The 27,899-nt window shown below is 40.9% G+C and overlaps 1 protein-coding gene across 8 annotated transcripts in view; it reads right to left on the reverse strand.

Moving 5' to 3' along the window:
• Nav2 (neuron navigator 2) overlaps positions 1-27,899 on the reverse strand; it is a 715,292-nt gene that overhangs the window by 33,365 nt on the left and 654,028 nt on the right. For 5 of the 8 annotated variants that reach the window (XM_070032729.1, XM_070032725.1, XM_070032727.1 and 2 more), the window contains 10 exons: positions 27,415-27,480; positions 25,980-26,024; positions 22,683-22,843; positions 20,719-20,907; positions 14,122-14,174; positions 9,457-9,480; positions 9,272-9,346; positions 3,670-3,753; positions 3,201-3,312; positions 1,017-1,162 (listed from right to left, as the gene is read on the reverse strand). In XM_070032729.1, the coding sequence (XP_069888830.1) occupies positions 1,017-1,162; positions 3,201-3,312; positions 3,670-3,753; positions 9,272-9,346; positions 9,457-9,480; positions 14,122-14,174; positions 20,719-20,907; positions 22,683-22,843; positions 25,980-26,024; positions 27,415-27,480 (955 nt within the window). Of the gene's footprint in view, positions 1-1,016; positions 1,163-3,200; positions 3,313-3,669; positions 3,754-9,271; positions 9,347-9,456; positions 9,481-14,121; positions 14,175-17,122; positions 17,128-20,104; positions 20,199-20,718; positions 20,908-22,682; positions 22,844-25,979; positions 26,025-27,414; positions 27,481-27,899 lie in introns of all 8 variants that reach the window. The other 3 variants (XM_070032731.1, XM_070032724.1, XM_070032726.1) reach the window with 3 other exon arrangements.

The following is a 27,899-nucleotide window of genomic DNA, read 5'->3' on the forward strand; positions in this document are numbered from 1 at the left end:
GCTGGCCTTCCAGCTTGTCTCTAACGCTAGTCATTAGAAACAATATTATAGAACCCACCACAACTCTATCACTAGACCTCGCCACCCATCCAAGATGACACAAAATGAGAGAGAGGTGTGTGGAATGAGTGAGGACCCTGAGGCCACTATGTAAACAAGATGCTTTCTGCATGGGAAATTCTGGCTCTTTGAGCACTGGCCAACTTCAGATCAATCTGGGGTGTCCCTGCATTGAAGATGAGCAGCAGTAAATGTCACTCGGTACTCCAAAGCCTTGACAGAAAGACTGAAAAAAGCATGGAGGGTGGAATTTCCCCAGAAGAACAGGGAAATCACTGAGGTATGGAAAATCAAGTCATGCATTGAGATTATGGCTTCATGGAGATCATTCTATCCAATGCATTATTTTTGAGGTACTACTTCCAGCTTAGAACAACTCCTCATGTTGATATTATAAAAGTTATTTATAGGATATGGTTAGAAAACTTTCAAAGACAATGTTGCTCTCATATTCTAGGCAACTGTGTAAATAAAGACAAAAGATTATGGTTAAGGATGGTATAACTGTTGATATATGCTCCAAAGGATGCTTAGGAGGTATTTACGAGTAACTTTGCTAAGGGCTCCAAGTGCAATTCAGTGGTAGATTGCTTATTTAGCACAGGAAGGCCCTGATTCAATCCCAGTACTGTCAAATAGTAAATAAAAGAGTAACAGCTCTAGCAATCTGTGGCCAGCATAAAATGAGGAAAAAATGACACATATGAAATGGAAGATGAGTATGTCACATAAAGTCTCATGAAAGAGAAACAACACAGTGGTGGTGATTATGTAATTCTAGTGTTTTGCTGAGCATACTGGTTTTAGTAAAAACTTATCCATATGCCACTTCTTTGGATCTATTCCCAAAGACATATCATATCGTACTGAGGTTAAGAGGCAGCCTGAGCTTCATCTAGGGAACTCTTGCTTCTGCAACAGACTCAGTCCCTGGGAGAGTGTGAATAAATACTCACCCAGTTCTTCCTCTTCTTTTTCTTTGAATCATTCTCTATGTTACTGCCCACGCTTGAGTGGCTGGTAGCACTGTTGATGCTGGAGACACTATCGGAGGAATGCTGCCTACGAATGCGGAGGTCTGTAGACTGTGCAGGACCATTTCCTGGAAAGTAAGACAGGATATGTCAGTGCCTACAGACTTGTCTCCACAGATGGATCATGAACTGAGATCCATATTCCATGAACTCCTAGATTTTTTTTTCCACTGAAACATCATCAGTATTTCTCACTGATGGTTTTAGATCCTTGAGTAGGTTCTTTCTGTTCACTTTGGTCAGTTAAATGGGGTCTGAGTCTTTTCACTTTATAAAATAGAAATCAAAAGAAGGCTGAGGGAGAATTTTCCCAGCACCATCTTAGACTACAGAAAGGCAGAAAATTAATGTTTCTCAATTGCAAAATAATACTTTTCTCACTATCTCCATACCCTTGTTTTAATTTTTTTTTTAAATTTTGGACATTATTAGGATTTGAACTCAGTGCCTCATGCTTGCTAGGAAGGAGTTCTACCTATTTGAGCCCACCCTCCCCCCCAACTCCTTATTTTAGCTTTTTTGTGGCTAGTTCTCATATTTTTGCCCACCACTGAAGAGCCTCCTCCTAGACCTCCCTTGTCACTGGTATCACACGTGAGTGTTACTGGATACTTACTGGATCTTACTAACTTTCTGCCTAAGCTGGCCTTGAATCGTGATCCTTCCAATCTCTGCTATCTAAGTAGTTGGGATTATAAGTGGGAATCATTGTGCCCAGACTTAGTGTAGAAAAAAATAATTAGCAGTGTCGGAGATGGAACACCAATGGCGTCATGAGGAGACACAGTCTACCACCAAGCTGCACCCCTGGGCCTGCTCCTTTGCTTCCTCTGCTTTTCATACTTGCTCCCTTTGGAGTGCCATCTGACCTCTGGGTCCTGTGAAATGTTCTTCCCTTTTCTTGCAATTCTCTTTCCTTTCCACTGTCTGGCCAGCTCTTTCTTTTTCTTTGCTTCTCTTCTTTTTCTTCCTGAGTTCACATCTCAGGACCTTCTGCTTACTAGGTAGAAGCTCTACTGCTTGATCCACATATCCCTAATCAACTTTTTCTAATCTTTCTTCTTTAAAATCTATCATTGCTATGTTTCCAATGAAAGAATAACATGGACTTTTGAAATAATGTTTACTGCCCATTTTCTTTATTGTATTTCCCTTGAGTCATGGGGCTTGAATTCAGGGCCTGAGCTCTTTTCCTCAAGACTAGTACTCTACCACTTTGGGCCACAGCTCCACTTCCAGTTTTCTAGTGGTTAATTGGAGCTAAGAGTCTCAAGGGCTTTCTTTCCCAGGCTGGCTTTGAACCACAATCCTCAGATCTCAGCCTCCTGAGTAGCTAGAATTACAGGTGTGAGATACCAGCACCCAGCCTTACTGCCTATTTTTTCCTTAGGACTACACTCAAGTCCTGAATGAGAAGTTCTGACTTTAGAAACAGATCCTCAGGTTCTAGTCCCAACTTCTTTGTCTGGTAATTCTCTGACTTCAGGAAGCAAATGCATACTTTAAACTCAGACTCTAATTAGTACCATGAACAAAGAATCAGGTCAATAAGTATAAGGTTGTGGTGGAAAGAAAAGAAGATAGTATATTAAAAAAGGTAAATAAGTAAATGAAATAAGCTTAGAGCAAAAGCCAAGAGTTCCATAAATGCTACCAATACTATTTCCAGTATTATTTTTGCTGTTAATACTGTTACTACAGGAAATAACACCTGTGCATCTATTTTTTCACAAATATTATTTTTTAATCCTATCCCAACTTATGATTGAGGACAATTCTCCTGCACAAGTAGGAAATGAAACCATTTTAGATCCTCTCATACTAGCATATGAATACAGAATCAAGCAAAGTTAAGGGCTGTAAAATACTTTTACATTCAGCCAAGAGAATGCTATTCCCTTCTAATTTGAGATTCATCAGAGAAAGGGTGAGCTACACTAGCCAGCCACCTCTGTACAGACTGGAAATAACTTCTGGGATCTGCCCGACAGATATAGAGCTAGAATTCAAGCTACCCACCCTCTAGCAGGGACCATGCATCATGTGCCATCAAGGGAGGCTGCTAAGGGAGGCAGATCATTTGTCTAAAGCTATTTTTTACTTTACCTTTGCAGTTGAGCTCGGGAGTATTAATTACTCCATTAATAGCAGCCTGGGCAGCTGCATTCTGTTTCTTTAGCAGCTCAATGGTTTTTCTTAATTCATTCAGTTCTGAATCCTAAGGATAAGAAAGGTATATTGGTTATTCTAAAATAGCACAAAGGAACAACTTGGCTTCAACAGAAAAGGGTAATAAATAAAGATGCTCTACAGATCTGTTATCTCTTATGGGAAAGGATCCATTTCAGTGGACATAAGAGAACACATAAAACAAGTAAAATGGGACCATGAGCTCTGTTGTTGATGTCAGTGCATCTAAGTGAATGATGTCAATCAACATATCTATTCTTGACATTTAAGCTTTATTAGTCAAAGAGATAAGTTAAAATCCACACAATTATGTGAAATGAAAATGAATATTTCTAGGTTTGTTGTTAACCCCAAGCAGGGAGGGAAAGTATCCTTTCTGTCTTACCTTCTGTTCAGCTGTCATGGTTAAACTCTGGAGTCTGATGGTCATGTTTCCAAGACTCTGCTCAAAGGCTGCTACAAGGTGAGCCTGGAAGGGAAAATACAGCTGATGTTACATTATTTTGCAAAGCAACAGTGCCTAAGCAGCACTGGGTCCTCAAGATGCAAATATTTTCTGGGTGTTTCTTTGATCTGGCTTCTGTCCATGTCTTCAGGCTCCTCTTGTTTCTCATTTGCTACTCTACCACTCTTAGGGTTATTTAGCCTTTTAAGCTCCAGGATCCTGTGCTCTTCCCCATCTCAGGCCACTGTATATCTATTCTTCTCTGCCTGGAACACCTTTCTCCCATCTACTCCTTTATTAATGTTTATACATTTGCCTCAAGAGCTTTCATCTCATGCCTTTGTGAAACCCCCAGACTGAACTGGTTTCCCTTATATTCACTCCTGTGAGATCACTGTCCTTCTGAATGTGCTTGTGAGATTGTCATTAGTATATGCCTGTCTTCTCTATGACTCTGCGGGCTGTTCTTTCATTTACCAAGTCCATGGCAGAGGCTCACAGGAAGAAATCCTGTGGAATGAACAAAATGGTTGATGTCTTTTGCTTATGTTAATAAAAAAGCTGCTAAAAAGCCTCATCCTTAGAAAAACCCAGAGATGGGACTTCCTGCTAAGCTCCCATATACTTTCATATACTGCTGTTAGAACATGGCATCAGGTGCACCATAGTCTTACCCATTATAGAAAAAAATTAAAAATATGACCAGTTAAAACTAAAGTTTGTACCCAATTCTCAGGTTATACTGAAAATAAAGATGGCATTTTCCTGATTTCATCTTTCTCTGAAACTCTCTGTTCCAGATTAACTGTTCCAGGCAACTTTGGGCCCCAACACTAAACCTCCTGCCTAACAAGAAAATAGAGGTGAGATATTGGTTGGTTGAATGACAATCCTGATGTTATTAAAACCAATAATAAAAAATGGATGGTTTATATACACAATGGAATTCTATGCCTCCATCAGAAAGAATGATGTTGCCCCATTTGTTAGGAAATGCAAAGACTTGGAAAAAATTATATTAAGTGAAGTAAGCCAGGCCCAAAGAAACATAGGTCCCATGGTTTCCCTTATTTGCAATTACTAGTATATGTCTGAGACAAGCAGAAAAGGTCAGATAAGTTGATGTTAGGCAAAATGAACCCCAAGATAAGGATTCAAATGTTTTTTCTTTCTTGTGATTGTTTCTAACATATTTATAAGATGATTTCTTTGTTGCTTTATATGTCTCTCCCCCACGGTATAACCCTTTTTTCATTGTATTTGATGTTGGTATAACTTGTGGAGGGGAAGGGAAAAACAAATTGTTTAAATAGGGATACAGGTGGACCCACTGCAACAATGAGATGTACAAGACATTATGTCAAAAACTTTGGGTGGGGGGATGGGAAGGGGAAACAAAGGAGAAGGCAACAATACTTGACAAGAAATGAACTCATTACCTTGCCCATGTAACCTCTCTGTATGGTATTTTCACTATTAAAAAAATGGATGCTTTCTAGTCATGTTAAGGAATGTCTAGCTATCTAATAGCTAGGCAGGATCATCTAACTTCCAAATTCTGCTTGTATAATTGAATTGTAGCAGATCTCTTTAGCCCATTCCCTACTACTGCCTCTAGTGACAGACATTTGAGTAACAGGCAAGACAAATTATCAGACTATATATACTTGATGAGAGTTGAACATTCTCTTGCTCTCCTGTGTCTGCCCCAACTGTTGGTACAAAGCTGCCCCTTGATCACTGTATCAGATGAACAAGAAAGGATTGAAAGAAAAATGCTTAGATGAACTGGGCACTGTTGAATAGGAGAAAGGAGTAGGAATTAGGGTTAGAGATCTTCATGGATTTCATTCCTTTTGATTATCTATAATACTGAATAAGTCATTTTACCCTAATGGCTTTAGTTTTCTTATCTGTAAAAGCATCTGTTTTTGTTCCAAGACTATCTTGAGCATTAAATGCAAGAAGACAGATGGGTATGGGTACTAGTAGGAAGGGGAGCATGAAGAGAAAGTGAAGGAGGGTGAAAATGGCCAATATGCACATCTGTGTTTGAAAAGGAAAAATGAATCTTGGTTTGGAATAAGGAGAGAATAGGAAGGGAGAGGGAGAATGACAGAGGGGATAAGTCTGACCAAGGTACTCTGTATGCATATATGGACATGTCAGAATGAAACCCTCTTGTACAACTAATTCCTGCTAATAAAAAATGTGGGGCAGGGGCTGGGAATGTGGTTTAGTGGTAGAGTGCTTGCCTAGCATGCATAAAGCCCTGGGTTTGGTTCCTCAGTACCACATAAACAGAAAAAAATGGAAGTGGCACTGTGGCTCAAGTGGTAGAATGTTAGTCTTGAGCAAAGGAAGCTCAGAGACAGTGTCCAGGCCCTGAGTTCAAGCACCTGAGTTCAAGGAATGGAAAAAAAAAAATATGGGGCAGGTGAGCCAAGATAGGTAGAAGTTGTCTACAAACTGTTAAGGAATTGAAAAGCATAAGACTGAGTGAACACAGGTGGAATGAAGATCAACAGAGGAGACATGAAATCTGGGAAGAAATGAGATTGGATCATGCTGTAAAATCCTAGAGGAAAAGATGATTGACACCCAGTGAAGGATAAAAATGAGATAACAGCAGGAACAGGAGGAGTTAAGAGGGAGATCAGTCCCATTTCCATTTAAGGTGGGATCTGAGGAATAACTGATAGGCTTTGCTTACTGGACTTTATCAAGCAGGCGTGGCTGTGGATAGGAGAGAAGGCTAGAATCATGTGGCAGGGAACAGGCCCACTTACAATAGAAAGGTTACTTGGAATAGTTTCTTTCTGTCACCCTCCCTCTCTCAGTTCAAAATGGAAAAAATGCCTCTGTATTTTAAGATAAAGAGATATGCTTTAGTTTGCCCCAGAAAACAATGAAACCAAAGCCCAGTCATTTCAAGATAATCAGACAGCAGATGGAAGAAATGGGTCAAGATATGGATGTCTAAAAGAACATCTGCTTTGCTTGCATTGCAGAGAAATGGCCAATTTAAATGGAAATGACTGATTTTCCACTAATTTCCATTCTGCATTTGATAACCACCATGATTCCACTTGTGAGCATTCGCATTGTCTATTCAATTATAAACAACAACAACAAAAAAAACTTGACCACATTAAGACTGCTTCTCACTTAAAACAGAATAATGTTTTTGCAAGCTCAAAGAAATCACATTAGCTCTGAAAAGCCAGAGGATCTCATTTTGCTGGCAAGTGAAAGGGCTGCCTTTGTGTCCTGAGCATAACTATGAAAATACGACTGCTGCAAGGCTGGGCTAAGCCTGGGCTGAGCCCAGTTCTGAGCCACCCTTCTCAAGAGCCATTCTCACATTCCCAGGGAAAACAAACACAAGAGGTATAAAAACACTCAGAGAGGGTGGCTTTGAGTAGTTTGTCCTAGAAAAACAAATACAACTTGGTCTGTGAGAAAGACGGCAGACAATAAAACACGTTAGCACTGCTTGCTGGTGGTGTGTGGTAAGACTAAATATTTACTTTAAAACAATACTAGATTCAACGGTTTTTATGGGAGCAACACACACTTTTGGAATAATATAAGGGGGTCTTACTCTGATTCTTTTGGAACACAGGGCAGAACTCCAAATAGTCCAGGCTAAAGCAGCATGAGGTCATTGGTAGAATTAACCCAAGTTCAGAGATAAATTGATTACTACCTGTTGATTAATAAAGAGTAGCAATTGACAGTTGCCATTCTTAACTAGGAGAGCAGTTAAGAGTCACTTGGTATGTTATGTACATCATCTTTACAATAAAAAAAAATCACTTGGGTGGAAAATGCCATCCAACGTCACATGTTTGTATTATACCCAGGATATTTGGCTCACTGGGTCTTCAGTTGCTTTTGAATTAGAATGTAGACATGTTTGTTCAAATGAAAAATCTACCTATAGAATAGTTCTGCTATTTTTAAAAATAGAATCTAAGCCTCAGTTCTCACATCAATTTCTGATGTCCTTTTGATAGCAATACTGATGGTGAAAGAGGTAAAGAAAATAAAGAATTAGAAAACCCACAGTGACCTAGAATGTTAGGGTTTGGAGAGAAAAAAAAACACATTCGAAAATCTTTGGAAATGTGAAAGAACTTAGGAGACTGAATACTCACCAAAGCAATTATAATTATGAGCTAGTAATTAAGGTTAAGCACTATCTACACACTTCCTATGTAGACTTGAAAGAGAAATAGTTTCCTGAGAAATACCAGGGCAAAGATTCCAGGTAAATGATTACTTTGGAGTATTGACTCAGTGTTCTGGTCAAAGGGAGACAATCTTTTGAAGTGGTTTACCATTTTAACAGTGTGCTGTGGGGTCACGCAGGCAACCATCTGACAGGCTTGAACACATTGATCTGTGATCTCAAGCTGAGCTATGAACTCCTGGGCAGGAAGCCTAGTCTCAGAGCTATCTCAGCACCTTCCAATATCTCAGGCTCCACCTTCTAGGAGTCAGCCTCACTTGATCATCATCACTCTGTAGTGGAGCTCCTCTACAGTGCTGATGGGGTGGGAGATCCCTGCCTTTCCTCAGATTCTCTGATCCTCTATCTATACAAGCCAGGAAGCTTTTGGACACCAAGCCATACCACCTCACAGCTGGTTTCAAACTCACTGATAGTAGCCTTCTCATGTCAGCAGGAAGCCTAAAGTCCCAATCCAATTGTGCAGACACTCTGACCTACATGTCCATTGCCTTCTTTCTTCCTAGCTTCCTTCTCCTGTCCCTCTCTGCCTCCCTCCCACGTCCAAGCTACAGAACTAATTATACCAAGCTACGTACATTTACAAATGCACCAAGATCTTTCTTCATGGCCTTGCACTAATTATGCTCTTTGCTTAGAATGCTTCCTCCTCGTGCATTCTCCAACACAACATCCATGAGATATCAACTCCTGTGGCAAGTCCTTCCTGATTCCTTTACCCCAACAATACACCAAGACTAACATGTTGCCATGTTGTACAGAAATTGTTTGTTTTGTCTCTCTGCTGCTTCAGAGCCTAAATGCTAAAATGACAATGGCTGTGCTTGCTTTGCTGTTGAACTCACAGTGCCCGGGGCATTGTTGGCATTCAAAATAGATGTTGAATTGAATGCTAGTTGGCAGTGTGTCCTGAACATGTAATCACACACATTATAATTACATAGCAGCTGTGAAGCCCTGGATTTCTTTTATTTCCTTTTTTTTTTATTTGCTCTTTTCCTTTAAGATTGGAATTTTCAGAAAAGTGAAAGGAAATTAATGGGCATTTAATATGCTGTAAACACTGATCACAAGACACTTAATAAAGCAATCACACAAAAGTCAGGCTCGTGTGGTAAAAGATTACACACCTAGGGCCAAAGCCGACATCCAAATCTTCCATGCTAAAGCTTCTGTCCTTTATATTATAAGACACGAGTTCTACAGTATTCAGAGATGGGGCCTTGAGGCAATACTTAGAATGCAATCCCCACAGTTCTTACTCTGCCATTCTGGGTCTCTACTTACATTTGCTGTCAGCTGGGTAGTCAAGGCTGAAACTTTCTCCTGGGAGGCATCCAGTTCCCGCCTCAGTTTGCGAATCTAAAAGTGACAAGCACAATTATTTGCTTGTGAGCCCATCTCCAAACTGAGCTGAGGGAATTAATTGATAGTAGTGAAAGAAAAGATCCAACCAGAAAACTGTTCCTTACCTCTGACTGGCATTTTTCTTCTGGCTGCAAATAAAGCATAAGGGATATTAGACCAGTTAAGGAACATGGAACAATTCAGCCAGTCAATGGTGGACATCAAATTTGGAAACTTATAAACACCTGAATATTGATTAGCTTATTTTCTGGGCAAACGGTTTCTACCAAATTGGCCCATCAGAATGGAAAAATATAAACATTCTCTTATTTTAACAGATAAAGAATTAGAATGATGTTCCAACTGTTTTAGTTGTGAGGAGCTACCCTGCCTTCCTCTGAAGATATAAGGTAAGGCACTCAGAAGATGTGTGATAGGAAAGGCCTGAGTTAGCAAATTCAATATAGGACACCCAGTTAAATTTAAGTAGGCTTTTGGCTCCCTTCCACATCTTTTAGATGGAATCCATGGCCTTCATACAAGAACCCAATGCTTTCCAGGAGCCAGTCAGTGGCTCATGCTTAATCCTAACTACTCAGGAGGCTGAGATCTAAGAATTGTGATGCAAGGCCATCCTCTGGCAGAAAAATCCATGAGATTCCTATCTCCAGTTAACCACCAAAAAGCTGGAAATGGAGCTGTGGCTCAAGAGGTAGAGCACTCGCCTTCAGCCAAACAAAAAACAAAAAACACGGACAGTGACCAGGCCCTGAATGCAAATGCACATGTGCGTGCACACATGCGCGCGCACACACACACACACATAGAAAAAGAGAAATGAAAAAGAAAAAAGAACCCAGTGCTAGAAAAGAATTCTACAACTGAGCTACAAGGGCATGCTTATGTTAAATATATATATATATATATATATATATATATATATATATATATATATATATATATATATAGCTTATTTGAAATTCAAATTTAATTGGTGTTGTATATTTTATCTGGCAATCTAGGTGTCTAGGACTGCTCCTAAGCTGGTTCTACCCCCATTTCATCATCTGCTACCTATGGAACCATACCAGGGAGAGAACAGGGCAGAAAGATCTCATAGTGAGAGAGCTAGGAGCCCCAATTCTGCCAACCTGGTAACCACATAGGTTGTAAAAATCAATATGACTCCATCTTCCTCCTGGGCCACTCTGGGCATTTCCTGGATGCTTGCCTCCACCAAAGACTGTTCTAAGCCTCTACTACTCATTAATTCCTTGTAACAATCCTTAGTAGATATGAATATTGTTTTGAGAAATCAGTATCACAGAATGCTAAAATAATTTGTCCATATTCATAGTTGGTTAAGTGAGAGAACGGTGATCATCAAAGGCAGTCTGGTCCCAGACCCTGTAATCTTAACTGGCACATTGTCTTGTTCTTTTGTTCTTTTGCTATAGCTCCATTCACATGGAAGCTTTCCAGGACTAAAGCCGCTGACCCTCAAGTCTGTCCAAAAGAGAAAGTGATGAGAATGTCACAGCTATTAACAATGGACAGGCTGGTAGAAGCCTGTTAACAGACTGAGCCATCCATATAGGACTACTTTTAAACAGCTGTCTTGACAGTCCTTTTCCATTTCTGCCATCATCTGTCTCTATGCCCCCACCTGTCTCTGACTTCTCAACAGCACCTTGAAGAAGTCATGTGCTTCATATTTTGTCCCCAGTTACTTCCCGTACATGTGCAAATCCTACATGGAGCTGTGGGCTACGATCCATCCAGCAGGTGCCCTGACTGGCCTCTCAGATTTTTCCTTTCCTAATTGCCATGACTTGACCATGGGCAATTACTTTGCATCATGGTGTCTTTTCTTTCATGTGTAGTTAAAGGGGCTGGGAATGTGGATTAGAGGTATTATGCTTGCCTAGCATGCATGAATCCCTGGGTTTGTTCCTCAGTACCACATAAACAGAAAAAGCCAGAAGTGGCACTGTGGCTCAAATGGTAGAGTGCTAGCTTTGAGCAAAAGAAGCTCAGGGACAGTTCTCAAGTCCTGAGTTCAAGCTCCAGAACTGGCAAAACACACACAGACACACACACACACAGAGTACATTTGTAGTTAAAACTGCACAAAAATTTGGAGCAGAATGAGCATTCTTGAATATCCAAGAATCATAAGTTTCAAGATAAGAACCTGCTGTCTTCTGGAGACTGTAAGGTTTTCAGTATTAAAAGGCGTGTGTGTGTGTGCGCGCGCGCGCGTGCGCACGCACGCACGCGCCTATGGCAATTAAAGAGACTCGGGTGATGTCTTAGACAGTAAACAAGAATTTTTCACCATAACATTTACACAGGTGCAGGAGCAGTGTTTCTGTACCTCATCACTAAGAAGCTAATAATAGATAAGAGACCTCATATCACTCCTAGGTGGTAGCACAGTCTATCCAGACTCAGTTTTACTTGCTAGACAATTTAGCGTGAAAAATTTAAATGTTAGGTTTTGTTTTGAAGCTGCAAAATCAACCATTTTCCTAATAGAAGGTACATTTAAGAACGATAAACATCCTTTGATTCCATAATTCATGGAAAGTCAGAGGTTATGGGGATTATCTTGCTCAACTTCCTGACAGGGAAGGCAAAACTGAAGCACTCTAAATAACAAAGTAATTTGCCCAAAGTTGAGGTAAGAATATTTTCTTGCTATTAATATAAATTTGGAATTCAAACTTGATAATTTATTGAATTTTTATCAGTTCAGAAAGAACAATTCCAAACTTCATGTAAACATTGTCTTCAGAAAACACACCCAGAACAGCAATTACTGCAAGATGGGTTTTGTGGTGAGAGCTTCTAGCAGTTGGCCCAAAGTGGGTGCCTGAGGATTTACCTGTGATGGTTCCCTAGATGTGAAGGAGTTCATGCTCTTTTCTTCACATATTCCACTCCTATGAACAGGGCTCCCCCTGTTAGTGCTGATAAAGCTCCTGGGATGGCCACTGGGGAAGCAGTGAGATATTTGCTGTGGCTTCCAGGCACCAGCCCTGGGAAGCTTGAGGCCCAGGTCCTAGGTGCCCTAGGTGGAATCTCTGGCTTCCTCTTTCTTAGAGGGATCCTTTTTCTTCAAACCTTTACTCCCGTGGCTTGGTCTAGATCCTTGCACATTAGTGGTGCCGATAAATAAATACTACTGAAAAAGTAGACTTCAGTTTGGCAATTTCATTTTTGGTAGCCATATCCCAGAGGTTTTTGTTTGTTTGTTCTTGGTAAGAAAATTTGGTGGAGCTTTATTGAGTAAGTAAGCAAGCAGGCAAGCAGACAAACAGAAAGGAGGAGGCACACTCTAGCAGAGTGTGGGTGCTCTCAAAGGGAGAGAGACACACGAAGTTTTATTCTAGAAAAAAGTTTATCTACCAGCTAATGGTTAGAAGACCATCTCCAAGCTTTCTTAGCAGATAAGGGCTTAAATAAGCCTTCCCTGAGATTACTACAGATAAAAACCTTAAGATGAAAGACAGGATCTGTGGTAAAAAATTTCAAAGGAGATGATAAACTAGAGAGAGAAATTTGGGAGCTGGTGAGGTGAAGTAGCAAGAATAGAAACAAGAGTTTGTAGGTCCTTCAAGTCAGACCCTCTGAACAATCACTGGAGTCTTTTTGCTCACTCTAGTCATAAGAAAAAACAAATGGGCCTTTAACTTGATTCTGGCACAATCTTTTATTTTCAAGGGCTGTACAGTTAATTCTATTACATAGCCCAGAAACTTGGCACTATCAAATCCCGAATTACTAAAACATGTGCTTCCATTCAATTAAAGGCTAAAAAATTAATAAAGATTTTTAAATTGTTGTTCCTGTAAGCATTTCCAGATTAATGTCTTTAAGACAATGTATAGGTATAAAAAGCACTACTAAACCAATCAAAAAGTACTGAAAATTCAAATGTACTTAATTATACTTGACTCTTGTTCCATAGGTCCCTCGTTGATGACATCTAGTATTTACGAATGTTTACTCTGAGGTACGTGTACATATTTATTGCTTTTCATAGATTTCTTTCAAACTTATTTTTTGAATGGCTATTATGTATGAAGCACTGACTTAGGTACTAAAAATGAAAATTAAAGTTTTTATCTCTAGGAGTTTATATTGTAAATACAATCCTCAGAAAACCTAATCCACACTACAATTCTGTAAAGTAGGGACAGCTATTCTTTCTACTATACAGATAAACTGAGGCAAACAGAAAAAGCTCACTTTTAGCAGGGCACTGGTAGCTCATGCCTATAGTACTAGCTACTCAGGAGACTGAAATCTGAGGATCACAGTTCAAAGCCAGCCAGGGCAAGAATGTCTGTGAGACTCTTATTTCCAATTTACCACCATAAAACCAGAAGTGGAGCTGTGGCTCAAAGTGGTAGAGCACCAGCCTTAGCAAAAGAGCTCAGGGACAGTGCCCAGGCCCTGAGCTCAAACCCTGTAATTTCTCCTTCAAAAAAAGAAAAAGAAGAAGAAAAAAGTGAGCTTTTCTTTTTCAGCAGGTACCCAAAACTAGTCACATACTCTATTTTGTTACAACCCAAAGCACAATTTGATTTTAACAAAGCAGCTAGTGCATGGTGTATCATAATAAATAGTTATTTGTGAATTTCAAATCATATCCCTGACTAATGGATCCTCTTATAATGGAAATGCTCTCTTCCAGAGAAATGCTAATATTTTATTCTTGACACATTTGATAAAAGTACCCAAGTTCCCTAGATCATAGTCATACAGCATTGATTTATACTCACTGTAGAATAAATGGACGATGTGCTGGAAACCAGGGACAGTGAGGATCCATGAACTGTGGAAAGAAAAAGAAAAGGTGATTGTACATTGACTCCTATAGAACCATCTAAACAGGGGAGGAGAGGAGGAAACAGCACAGCAGGACATTATTGGGCTCAGCATGGCCCAAGGTCGGTGACTTCTGACCAAAGGACAGTATCAAATAATTTGCTATCACTACATTTTTCTTATGACCTGCTAAATACATTTTTCTTAACTATTACAATAAGATATGGTTGCAGATTAGCAGTGTTCAAGTGCACAAAAATGTTAAGAAGCAGGTTCATCATAACTTGTAATGGCTCTTAATTTCACCACCCAGAGGCAACCTGCTACCATTTCAGAATATTTCATCCCACTCTTTTCCCCCCATTAGGGTTGAGATTGTGTTGCATATATTTATTTTTCATACCTTACTGTCAGCTGTCACTTGTATGGGCAAAAAGAAGAGCAGATTATTTTGAACTTAAAGGACTGTTGGCCATAGTAAACTCACTTTAGATGACCACAAAGCAGAATTATTAGTTTAAAAAAGATATGCAGTTAAGTATAAGTTCTTCCATTTCCATGTGCACAAAGTGACAAGGACTATCCTCTTTTCCTGTTCTAGAACAGAACTTTGGATTTACAACCTTTAGTTACCTACCCCCCCGCCCCCCCGCCTCCTGTCTCTAGCCAGTAAAGCCATTTTACTAATTGTTCTAATGGTAAACCATGGTCTTTTCTCGAACAGAGTATTCTGGCTACATTCTCTATGTGGAAGCCAAATTCTTATTGTCTTAGCAACCTCTTGAACTTGTTTGAAAGGTAGAACCATTCCTCTTTTAAAGCCTTCACAGGCCTTCCAATGGAGCACAGCTCTCCTGACCCTAGGAAACATCTATATTCCCAGGCATTTCACCTGTGTGGGATAAACTGTGGCCTGAAGCAGGAGGTTGAGGAGTGATTTTCCACATGCACTAACCGCCCAAGTAGAAAACCTCAACTTGGCTTAACTATTGGCAGAAGCAAACTGCCAACAAGGTATCTGATGAACAGCTTTGCCTAACACTCAGGCAACCTGTCTGTGGTTTTTTGTTTTTTGGTTTTTTTTTCCCCAGTAACCCTTCCCCGACCTTTTGTTCTTTCTTGTGTGTTCCTATCACATCATGCATTCTTGTAGTTCCTCCCTATCATTCTCTATATGGTACTTTTCCTCTTCCATGTTTTTGCCAGTGCAGTTCTCTTTGCTTACGGCTTCCCAGTACCACCTATCTGAATCAGGAGCAGTTCCTCACGAGGCCTTTTTCTTTTCCCTGACTACCACCAGCAAAGGCTTCCCCTGTCCTTTACCCACACAGTCTTTGGCTTGTCATTCCCATCCATTCTTCTTAGCAATGTTGAGCTTACATCTTTACCTCAATCCCTGACAGTCTGACTCATGTCTCATAAAAAAAGTTTAAGATGTTAATGGCCAATAGTGTTTTTCAGTATTAATATGTTCACATATTCACAAAGGTTTCAAAAGCCCCTACCTAGCAGCCGAATGTTCCAAAAGAGTAACTCCTTTCAGGTCCATGACCCAGGACTATAGCAAAGGTAGTATATGGGAGTTGGGTGAGGAGATTTGGGTAACATGGGGCCACCCTTCAATCACACTTGTGCAACAAGCCTGCCCAAAGCTGTGGTATGGACTTGACTGTTGGAAATAGTGTTCTTTCTTCAATTCCCATATCTCACACACATAAACTCATTGTAATCTTGGGGCCAACGCAGAAGAACACATCTGGCAGGCTTCATGTGAAGGTCACTATTTTTCTCTGTAATTAACTCCTCTTACTTGGTAAACAGCAACAACAATGCTGTAGTCCAAACAAATGCTCTTTGAATTCCAGAGTCAATCCAAACCTGAACCTTGTGTATGTGGAATGGATCCTTTTGGACACTAAGATGCTGTTAAGAGTTATAAAACCCAAATGGCTAAAACATATCATGTGCTTTTCCTCTCTGCACCTCCACAATTTTATGCAGAATATCTAGGCCATCTCTGTCATTGTGGAAAATGAAACTCAGAATGATTGAATGACTTACTTAATATCACATTGTAATTGAATAATAGGATCTGTGGACTAGGAGTTTGTGGACTACCCTATCCTTAAATGATCTATTTTACTGGGTTTATTTATTTGCTTATTTGTTTTTAAAGCCTTTTGTTATCATCTACACAAAGGCAGAAACAAGGACTAAGGTTTGAGAAGAGGTTTAGGTAGAGATAGAACCATTAGACAGCAAGGAACATGTGGACATATTCTAGCTAATAAAGTAATTGAGTACCTCTGATTCTCTCCCTCTCCTCCTCCCTCTTTCTTTATACAGCTTTATACAAATTACAGCACTTTCTTATTAAGACTATTATTTGTATTGATCCTCATCATCTTAGGAGAATTTTCAGGTTACAATCTCAAGGTATGCAGGAGTTTCTAACCTTAATCAGTGAACATACTAAGGTCCAGAACAGTGAGGTACCATGAATAAGCATATAGTATAGCTCTCAGGCGCAGGAGAATGTGAATCTAAGGCATCTGCTCCAGTTTTCATTCCACAGTCAGGTACTATGGAAAGAGTCAGGGAAAGAGATAGCCAAGACCAGCCTTGCCTCCCAGCCAGCGAAGGAAGCATAATAAGGAAGAGAATATCTAGGACCAGAGTTTGCCTCAGGTCAACAAAATAAAAGAACCCAAGTGAACCAGAAGTCAAAGAACTCAGTACAAAGACAGAGAGCAATGAATCAAGAAGTTTAGGATCTCTTTCTGACTACAAGTACCTTCAGTTCCAATTTTGTCATTAAAAAAAGAAAAGATGACAATGGCCCTTGGGGAGAAGGATACAAGGTAACAACTACAACAATAGCTACCATTGATTAAGCACTTAACAATAAGCCCCTTTCTTAGTTATCTGCCAAATGCTTTCCAGGATTTACCTTACCTAATCTATACTTCAGTCCCCTGAGGCAAGTACAATTATTACCAACATTTTAGTGAATAGGAAAGAGGCAGATTAGGGTCAAGTTCATTACCCAAAGTCACAATGCTAAACTGTAGAAGTGTTGAGATTTTTATTACCACTGTAACTCAGGAGTTAGAGACACTAATCATATCATCATGGGATTTTTTTTTTTTTTTTAGTCCAAAGAAAGACATCCTTTTTTTTTTTTTTTTTTTGGTGGGTTGTGGGGTCTGAACTCTCCCTCAGCTCTTCAGGTTAAGGCTAGTGCTCTACCATTTGAGCCACAGTGCCACTTCTGGCTTTTTCTGCTTATGTGGTGCTAAAGAATCGAACCCAGGGCCTCATACATGCAAGGCAAGCATTCTACCACTGAGTTACCTTCCCAGCCTGACATCCATTTTTTTTTTTTTTTTTTGCCGGTTGTAGGGCCTGAACTTTGGGCCTGGGTGCTGTCCCTTCAGCTCAAGGCTAGCACTCTACCACTTGAGCCACAGTGCCACTTCCAGCTTTTTCTGCTTATGTGGTGCTGAGGACTTGAACTCAGGGCCTCATGAATGCGAGGCAAGTGCTCTACCACTGAGCCACCTTCCCAGCCCGTGACATCCATTTTTAAAAGGCCTCAAGCATCCTTATAGCGAACATACTAAAGTTGATTTAAGATTGTATCATATGCCTGCTGTAAATTAATATACCTCAAATAACTTTTGAAAAATTTTATCTGGGCCTTGCTTGTATCTACACAGTTATGATCCCTACTTCCATCAAAATAAAAACTGTTAATTAAATTGCACAATCTCAGACAAATATGTATGCCAATTCTTCCTAAATTTTTATCTCAGTTAATGACATAGATATACTGGATGGTTACAAGAAGGTTACACTTGGTCCAAGTATGGGACATAATTTTTTCCTTAGCTATTTCTGAGGGAATTAAAATTCCAAATAATACAAACTCAGTGATTGTTGTGTAATAAAATAGCTTTGGAATCAAACCAATCTGATAACAAAGAAAGATGAAAATGTTATATGTTTAAGATGAAAATGTTATATGTTTATAGTACATCAAGAGCATCCCTACCTCTTCCCCCAAAGTCTAAATTTTACCTGTGTTTCAGTCCTGTGTCATCGTGAATCATTATGCTTATAAAAGTCTAGACACTGCTTGTAGACAAGCACTTTTAATCAATGTCAGTTTGACATCCCACCTATTCCACAGTTGAGCTGCCTGACAGTTTGATTCCAGATGGGATAAATAAAAGCTATCTAACGATGATACCATATTGGTCCTGGGCCTTTATGAGCAATGTGTGCTTGTTTGGACAAGTTTTAGTGCTGAACATGATTCACTCAGGTGCATGCATGACAGAAAAGATGAATACACAAGACACACAGCACAAGACATACTCCATATGCAAGAGGAACACGATGGGGCCAGGCTCAGCTAGCATATGGACCAGAAAAAAATTCAAGACAACTTGCCTCCTCCCTTCCCTTAGCATCAGGAGGATATCCCTTTACTATAATGAGTGGTTATAGTATTAATTTCCAGGTCTTAAATCTAAGAGAATGTCCTCAGCCACTCAGGCTCCTCTGCTTCTTAATCCTCTGTGCTAGTGCTTCCCATATATGGATTTACAGAGTTAAGTCTGCTCACTGCATGTCACTGGATGCAAATGATACATAAATCAGGGGTCGCCAAGTACTGAGTCGCCATGAAGATTAACTGAGAGCAACTGTTTTGTAACTAAAGCCTTTAAATCTTCTGTTAAAGAAGAACACTCAGCAAAAGTAGATATCTTCTCTCCCTTTGATATGGGATTTCCTAAACAATCACAACTCTATTTGTTCTTTCCTATTTGAAAGATGCTGGGTATATTTCCATACTCACATTAAGACAAATTTGGAAACAGAAAAAAAGTAGCTGCAACTCACTCCCTACATTCTGTTTTGTTTTTAGTATAAGGGCACAAATACAGGTAAAGCCCTCAGCCTGGGCTCTAGAATCCTCATCCTCTGCTTCTTTGAGCTGCTGAGGAGCAGAACATGACATGTCATAACATTATTGTGCTAACATTTATACTTATTGTCTCAGCTAATTCTTAAAATTCCATCAGATGAAAGCTATTATTATTCTCATTTTTTTCAGTGAGAAAACAGAAACACAGAAAGGTGAAGCAACTTTTTGGAGATCATTTACCTAAAGAAAAATGGAGCTCCCTAAAATTTGCTCTTCTAACTCTATATTATTATTGTTGTTTTGTTGTTGTTGTTGTTAGTGTGTGTGTGTGTGTGTGTGTGTGCTGGTCCTTGGCATCCTCCCTAAGCTTTTTTTTGTTCAAGGCTAGCACGGCTACCAGTTGAATCACAGCTCCACTTTTGGCTTTTTGGTAGTTAATTTGAGGTAAGAGTCTCATGGACTTTCCTGCCAAACCTAGCTTTGAATCAAGATCCTCAGATCTCAGCCTACTGAGTAGCCAAGACTACAAGCATGAGTTACTGGTGCCTAGCCTCCATATTCTTTTTTTTTTTTTTTTTTTGGGTCCGGTTGTGGGCCTGAACTCTGGGCCTGGGCGCTGTCCCTCAGCTCTTCAGCTCAAGGCTAGCACTCTACCACTTGAGACACAGCTCCACTTCCGGCTTTTTTTTTTCTGCTTATGTGGTGCTGAGGAATTGAACCCAGGGCCTCATGCATGCAAGGCAAGCGCTCTACCGCTGAGCCACCTTCCCAGCTCCTAGCCTCCATATTCTTTTGTTTATTTTCTTATGGTGCTAGGGATCAAAACCAGGATCTTATTTTGCATATGCCAGGCAAGCACTTTTCTACAGAGCTACATCCCCTACATGATTCCATTTTACTAACCTTTGATCACTGATTACCATCTCCAGAATTCTATAAGCCTAATCTTTGGGGATGTAGGTGATGTCACTACACAGCATTTTGACTACCTGCTCCCATCTAACTCATATCTCAGGTGAAGAAACAAAGGGAAAGAGAAATGAAATGAGTGATCAGGATGGCTGACAAAGCTGTCTACAGAACTTTCCTTCCATAATTCTGATGAAAATGAACAAAACATAAAAATCCAACATTTATTGTTGGCAACCAAAGAAAGTAAAGGGCAAAACTTAGTGCAATAAAAATTTAAAACTAGGGCTTGAGAAGAGACAAGAAATACTGGGGCAGAATAGAGAGGCTCAGCTGACTGGTCCCAAAGCTGTAGGCTGTACCAGCATAGGGAGATGTACCCTGCCAAGAGGGTAAGCCAGTGGTTGGTCCTTAAGGTGAAGTACATGCCAAGAGCTGTGGCCCAAGACCAGGACAGAAAAGCCTAGAGCAGAAGGCAGTCAGTGCTAAGGGTTATCAATATGTTTTTAGCAACTTTGCCATGAAATCCTGGAAAGTTAATTAAAGGTCAGATTTTACTATTCAGAATTCACCACAGTTCCAGAGAAGAAAGAATTGGAAGCACTTAAAAGGTGGAGTCTCAGGACTATTAGGTGAACTTAGTACAAAGGGCTATCATGCTGTGTACTACCAACAAGTGACCTAGGAGACAGTGAGTCTCCTTTCTTACCTTCTTCGAATCCATCCCTGAAGGAGCCTGATCGGCTCATGGTTCTGCTTTTCTCATCCAGAGACATAGAGCTATTCCGGAAGCGGCTGTCAGTGTAGGGGTCATACTGTCCATCAGCATTGGACAGACTGTGGGTCCTCAGCATGGTTGGGTTGGACAGGCTCATCTGGGTGGCAGTGGTGGGACTCGCTGGAATGAAAGGAGTAGAATCAAATGTTGGAAAACTCACAACTCTGTTTAAATCCCAGATGGGGACAAAGAAGAGATTGCTTATCACTAGCCATACATATTCCTGCCAATTCTTCTCCCTTGTCTATTTTCTAAAAGGTAGTTGCATCAGCGTTGGAGTATATACATAGAGCTAAAAATATGGGAGGGAAGGCGGGTCAGTTCCAAAACAAGGCTCTGAGCCTCAGCGTTCCAACTTGGCACGTTCAGGCAAGCCAGTGTCACCTTCCAGGCATGAGCTAATTACTCCCCGGGCTCATCTGGAACAATCTCTCTAAAGCCAAAAGCCCAAAATAGTGCAATGAGGCTTTTGATCAGATGGGAAGCATTTGTGTATGACAAGAACCTCTTGCTGCAAAGAGTTATGGCTGAGAAAGAACAATATGAACTCAGGTCTTACTGCCTTTGATGGGGAATATTTAATAATAGTTGTCTGAACAGCTTCAACACAAAGAGGAACACTTCCCTTCCCTAACACTAGCTCTCCGATTGAATCTGTGTTAGCAATGCACAATATTTTTTGAGGCAAAGAGTTAAAGCTCACTTGAATACAAGCCACAACTATCCCTAAAGATTGACTTTCTTGTATGGTTTTGGGTTTTTTTTGGTCGGTCATGGAGCCTGAACTCTGGGCCTGGGTGCTGTCCCTCAGCTCTTCAGATCAAGGCTAGCAGTATACCACTTGAGCCACAGCATTACTTCCAGCTTTTTCTGCTTATGTGGTGGTGAGGAATCGAACCCGGGCCTCATGTATGCAAGGCAAGCGCTCTACCACTGAGCCATCTAGAAAAAGTCTGAAGTGAGTCTAGAAGCCCTTTCCTGCCCCACCCCCACTCCCACCACCCTCAAATCATTCTTCCAAACTCAGTTCCATCCTATCATCTTCAAGTAACTTTGGCCAATAATGTCAGCAAGCACCAAGCTGTCTTTTTTCTAACTGCATGTAATACTTATTACATTCAATTTGGACTGTTCTCTTTTGCCCTGTCTCATAGGTCTTCACGAGTGTGTCTGTCGCAACATAAAACAAAACAAAAAACAAAACAAGCCAGGCACCAGTGGCTCACACATGTCATCCTAGCTACTCTGGAGGCTGAGATCTGAGGATCTCAGTTCAAAGCCAGGAAAGTCTGAGACTCTTATCTCTAATTAACCACCAGAAAACGGGAAGTGGCACTGTGGCTCAAGTGGTAGAGTGCTCTCCTTGAGCTGAAGAGCTCAGAGACAGTGCCCAGGCCCAGAGTTCAAGCCCCACGACCAACCAAAAACAAAAAACAAAAAGAAAAAACAAAGAAAAAAACCCACTGACATGCCAGCAGAGAGTGTGTTACAAATTCTTTTCCTTTCTCACTATGCCAGTCAAAGCATTATGTCAGCAGCAGGCATTTCCAAGAATACTTATTCAATCAAAACTTCACTTTTACTTCCAGCTTAATAACAACAAGGGAGGCCAAGCTGTAAACACACTTCTTCAGGGGTCTGAGAAATAGAATGTATTCTCAAGAAAGGGATGGTTTGCTCTTTGCTATAACCTTACTTATATCAACCACAGAGGGAAAAAAGACTAGAGTACCAAAACCTTTGCCATTTTCTCTGTCTTTTACTGTTGATCACCTATAATCAAACCACATTGTCAAGGACTAATCCGATCCTGAGCACATGGTGACCAGATGGGTTATGACCACACATCAAGAACCTCTAACTGATCGACACAGCTTATGGCAGAGGCTACTTACCAAGCTGGGAAAAGTTGAATCTTGTCCCAGAGGGGGAAGTTACACTGGAACCAGAGGAAAAGGGAGAATTGGCAGCTGTGTCCTGTAGGCCTCCAGCAGAGTGGGACCGTAACCATTCTTTTGCGTCTTCCTGTGTGCGAAGCTGGGAGGTGGGAGTATACCTGGAGACAGAAACCAAGCTGGAATGAACTATGAACAGCATTCAGGAAAATGAACTCTCCGGAGCTGATGACAAGTATATAAGAAGAAAAAAATATATATAAAGATGATTTTTTAAAATCAGCTTAATACACACCCTTGAAACTTACAAGGTTTCTCAAAATTCCCCCCAACCCCCCTACTTGGCTGTGTTTGGAGAAAATTACAATTCCTTTTAGTTTGCAAGGAATACCTAAAGGGAAGAAGATTGGTAAATGCTCAGAAGAGCCGTCACTGGGCGTAACTGTAACATGTTGATTCATGACAGTGTCATGTCAAAGCCCTCACCTTGACAGAACTAAGGCAACAAAAAGAGCTGCTGTTAGAGCTTCGAGGAAGTTTTAATTAGGTAACTCCTGGCATCTGCACTCTACAGCCCAAGTAAGTGGCCATGAATCACAGCATGTAGAGAGCAGGCTGTAGAAGCTGGGCTCACAAGTAGATACTGCCTGCCATCTAGCACAAACAAGTTTTTGCAAAGATAGTTGGGTCTTAAAAAGTCATGTGACCCCTACCCTCACGCACTCTGAAATGTGTTTGGTAATGATTTATTGAAAATCTACAATGAGCCAGGCACTTTTACAGGCATTATTTAACTGAAGCCTCAGACCTACTGAGCAACACAGATGTAATTATTCCCATTTTATATTCTGGACTTAGGTGTTATGGAGTGACTGCTGATTATGTAATTAGGAGAACTGTTTAAAAACTACAGGCTTAAAAAAAGACATTGTTCTGTGATGTTATTGATGTTGTTGTTGTGTGATGTTGTTGTGTTGGCAGCCAGCTAGACAGAGAATGTCAGTGAGAAAGGGAACAGAGAAATGTTTTCATTCTCACTATCTGTCACCGATAGATATGTCCTTTCTAGGTCAAGCCATCAGTCACCATTGACTATCAATAGCTATCACAGACCCCATTTCTGCATTTTTTTTTGAGGGAATAGTAATGGAGTTTATGCTTGCTAGTTTGTCATTCTACTTATTGAATTATGTCTCCAACTTTGCTTTCCCCTATTTTGTCTCTTTTTCACTGGTTATATTTGATTTAGGGTCTCGTGAACTATTCTGCCTGGGCTGGTCTTCGACTGTGATCCTTGCACTCTCAGTATCTTGCGTAGCATTATACATGTGTGTGTGTGTGTGTGTGTGTGTGTGTGTGTGTGTGTGTGTGTGTGTGTGTGTGTGTGCGCGTGCACACACATACGTGCTCAACCTGGCCTGGGTAGTATTCTTTAGTATATTTTGCTCAAGGCTAGAGCTTTACACTTGGGTTACAACTCCACTTCTGGTTTTTTGGTGGTTAATTGGAGGTAACATTTTTATAGGCTTTCCTGCCCAGACTGGCTTTTGGACTGGCTTTGGACTGAGATCCTCAGGTCTCAGCCTCCTGATTACAAGCATAAGCTACAGGTACTCAACCCCTTCTGGATTTAAAAACAAAAAGTTTTTAAAGCCAAAGCCACACAATTTTGAGAGGACAGATCTGTTATGGAAATAAACACATCATTTCAGAATATTAATAATTAAGTCATCTTTCTTTTGGGGTAACAGTGTATCAATGTAAAACCTATATGGAATGGCTATCGTTTAAGTAACTAATATGGTTACTGACAAGTAGCTTCATAAGCACAATGGAAACTCTAAGTAGGAAAGGCCTTGGCAGCTGGAAGTACAGTACTAGACCTCTTACAGAATGTCCACTGGGAGATTTAATACGTTCTTTCTTAGATTCTCAGAATTGACTTTACACCGAGCTCTTACTGAAAGGAAGCATTGATACCTACCTCATATTACTGTTCAAAATTATCTCAGTCTTTAGAGTTGGAGGTTATTAACTATAGACATACATGACAACAATGAAACATTTCATTCCAAGTTCCATTTTATGCAAAAGCACTTATGTATAGTGCAGGGTGAAGCAGATGCTACAAAGAACAGGGTGTTTAGAAAGCAGAAATGACTGTAAGACCATGAGAGAGCATTAGCAAATTTGGTTTCTCTGCTTGACAAAATGATATAAATGATGTGAGCAATAGTGACTTATAGCATCCTGTTTTTAACCAAGTTGATCACCAAAACCAAGCCCAAGCCACAACTTACTATAAATGGAAAGACACTCCTTGCTAGTGTACTTTTTTATATTTTAATCCCCAAATAATCACACTAGTAGCTTGGTGAGCATCAGATGACTTACTGTTGATTAGAATATTTAGACAAGTACAAAGTATCTGTCTTTAGCAATCTGGCATGAATGCATTTAAATGTTAGGTTATTAGATAGTTTATTTCATTTCAGTACTAGAACTTGATCTCAGTGCCTAGGTGCTATCCCTCAGCCTTTTCTCTCATGGATGGCACTCTATTACCAGAGCCATAGTTTCACTTCCAGCTTTTTGGTGGTGATTGGAGATGAGTCTCACAGACTTCCCTGCCTGAGCTAGTTTTGAATGGTAACCCTTAGATCTCAGCCTCCTGAGTAGCTAGAATGACAGGAGTAAACCACTGGTGACTGTTTGTTTGTTTTTTTAATATTTTTTGTTTGCTTGGGTTTTTTTTAATGAGCCAAATAAGTTAGTTCATTTGTTTATGCAGTGCTGTACCTTGAACACATGACCCCATGCATGCTAAGCAAATGTTCTTCTCTTAAGCTACACTCTCAGCCCTGAAAAAGTTAAATATCATTAAATTTAGAGGAAATAATCCTCTCTTCCTTTGCCCTTGTCCTGGCTAACAAATCAGCATGCTATAAGTCGTGTCCTTTCTGTTGGAAACAGTCACATGAATACAATGATCATGAAGTGCTTGGTGATTAAACCCACTAGTCCCCACCAGAAGCAGTGACTGCTTTTTAGGCTTGCCCAGGAGTGTTTGTCATGAGGTGATTTATCACATTAAGCCAGAAACAGCACAGCTCCTGCTCAAGCAAATAAGCCACAAATGAGAGATGTGAACAAGAGGGGCCAAGAGAACTGTCATCCAGAAGTCCTGTTGCAATGGCCAAAGCAGAGACCCCAGCCCAGCCCCACCAGCTATGAGAGCCACACAGCCAAGCTCAAGGCCACAACAGATGGCAATGGGTACAAGGAGAGGACAGATACCTGAGTCCTTTCTTAGGCAAAGTGTTCCTATCAAGGTGCGGGTCACTGTAGGAAAGTTAAAACAAAAACAAGAACTTCAGAGAAGCACAAGGGAGGCAGGGAATGACAGGAGAGAAGGCTACAGAGGCAGAGGGTCCTGAGAAAGAAACCCCCCATCACCAGAGAATGTTCTTTATCAACTATGCATGCAACACACATAGGTAGGCAAAACAAAACAAAAACAATCCTTGGCCTGAGCTGGCATCAGTGCATACTTTACCAACCAAGTCGTCAGTTACCCCAAGTTACTCAACTCTACTTATTCCTTTTTCCACATGTTCAAAGGCAACATGGGTTGCCCTGTTAGAAGCACAGCCCAGCAGCTCAACTCTGCCACACCACCACCATGACCAGAGCTGCTTCCAAAAAGGGATGCCCGACTTCCTGTACCCCTAAGTTACCCCCTCCCACACCACTGGCAATGGCTTTAAGAGGGTGAAGGGGTTTGCAGAGTTTCAAGAGGCCAACAGTCTGCATATTTGAAATTCATGTGTAATGAAGTAAATTCCAGGTCCCTCTCAAGTTCTCCTTGTTTCTGCCTAGGAAAGATGTAGCTAAGAGCTGAGCCCTGGGCTGGAGTTAGGGCATGTTACAACATGCTGGCCAATATAGTCAGGGCATTTGGATTTCCATGCACAAGGGCTTAAAGGCTTGGTTTGTAAGTCTGACAAAAATAAAGCTTTTGCTGTTGATAGGGTGAAGAAGGCTTCCATTATTTTTTTTTCCCCTAGCATGTAACAACATCTGCTTGTTATATTTGGCCAAACCACTGCTCCCCCACAAATTTAAGGTCAATATCTATCTCTGAGGCCCACCCACAGCTGGGGGCAAACACAAGCTTCTTCATTTGTAAAGGCTCCACAAACTCTTTTTCATTATCATTACAGGATATGGGCACAAGCCACACGACACTTTGCACGACATAATGAGCCAAACTGCAGCAAGACTTTGAAAGGGAGAAGAGCCAGCTGTGAGGGGAGTGTGGAGAGGTAGGAGAGGGGGGCAGAGGTGAGGGCCAAGCTACAAAGTGGGTGGTAGACCATTTCTGGGCTGGGGTAGGGGGAGGAAAGGGCAGGAAGCTGGGAAGCAGGAACATGCCACAGGAGGCCATGGGAGATGCAAGTGAGAGCTTCTGAAGCCCCTGGATCAGGTGGCAAGGTTTGAGGTGGCCTTTTCCAAGCTGGGAAAGAGGGGCCATCCAACTTCACCTCCCCTTGGCTTTAGGGGACAACAGAGTAGACCCTCACCAGCATGTATGGCTGTCACACGGTACACCAGAGCCACAAACACAAGCAGAAGCCTCAGGCTGACAGCCTTGCACAAAACATCTGACTGGACAATAGACAGGCAGAGGAACCTAGAGGTCTGGTGGGCCCCAGCCTACAATGTCATTTACCTGTCCTGTTTCCTGGGCAGAGTACTTCTGCAGAACTTAGGGCTAGCAGCAGGGGAAGAGAGAGGGCTAGAAGTCCAGGTAGGTAGAAAACAAGAGAAGCAACATTAGACTGAAGAAAGGAGAGGTGTTGTTACACATAATGATCAGAACATTTCCCAGTGCTGATCTCAGCATTCTTCCCCGTGTGCAGAAACAACACACATCACTATGGCAGGGACCTGAGGACTTTCAATTTCATGATCTCCTCTCAATGTAGCCAGCAGCAATTCAGTAGGAGAGTGTTTGCCATGATATCAAATGGATCCAGCTGCCTAGTAGGCTTTCAACCATACATTCTGTGACTTTATGAAGTCACCTATGTTGCCCAACTACTAGGGGAGGGGAAAGAAATGGCTGATGAATAAGCAGAATAAAATGGAAGGATTTCAAAAGCAGAATGCCAGTCTAAATGGTAACACAGATTTGTCCCCCAAGAGACTTTTAGC

This window comes from Dipodomys merriami, unplaced genomic scaffold (genome assembly GCF_024711535.1).
Source record: "Dipodomys merriami isolate MVZ:Mamm:240054 unplaced genomic scaffold, mDipMer1.0.p SCAF_21, whole genome shotgun sequence".
Taxonomy (NCBI): domain Eukaryota; kingdom Metazoa; phylum Chordata; class Mammalia; order Rodentia; family Heteromyidae; genus Dipodomys; species Dipodomys merriami.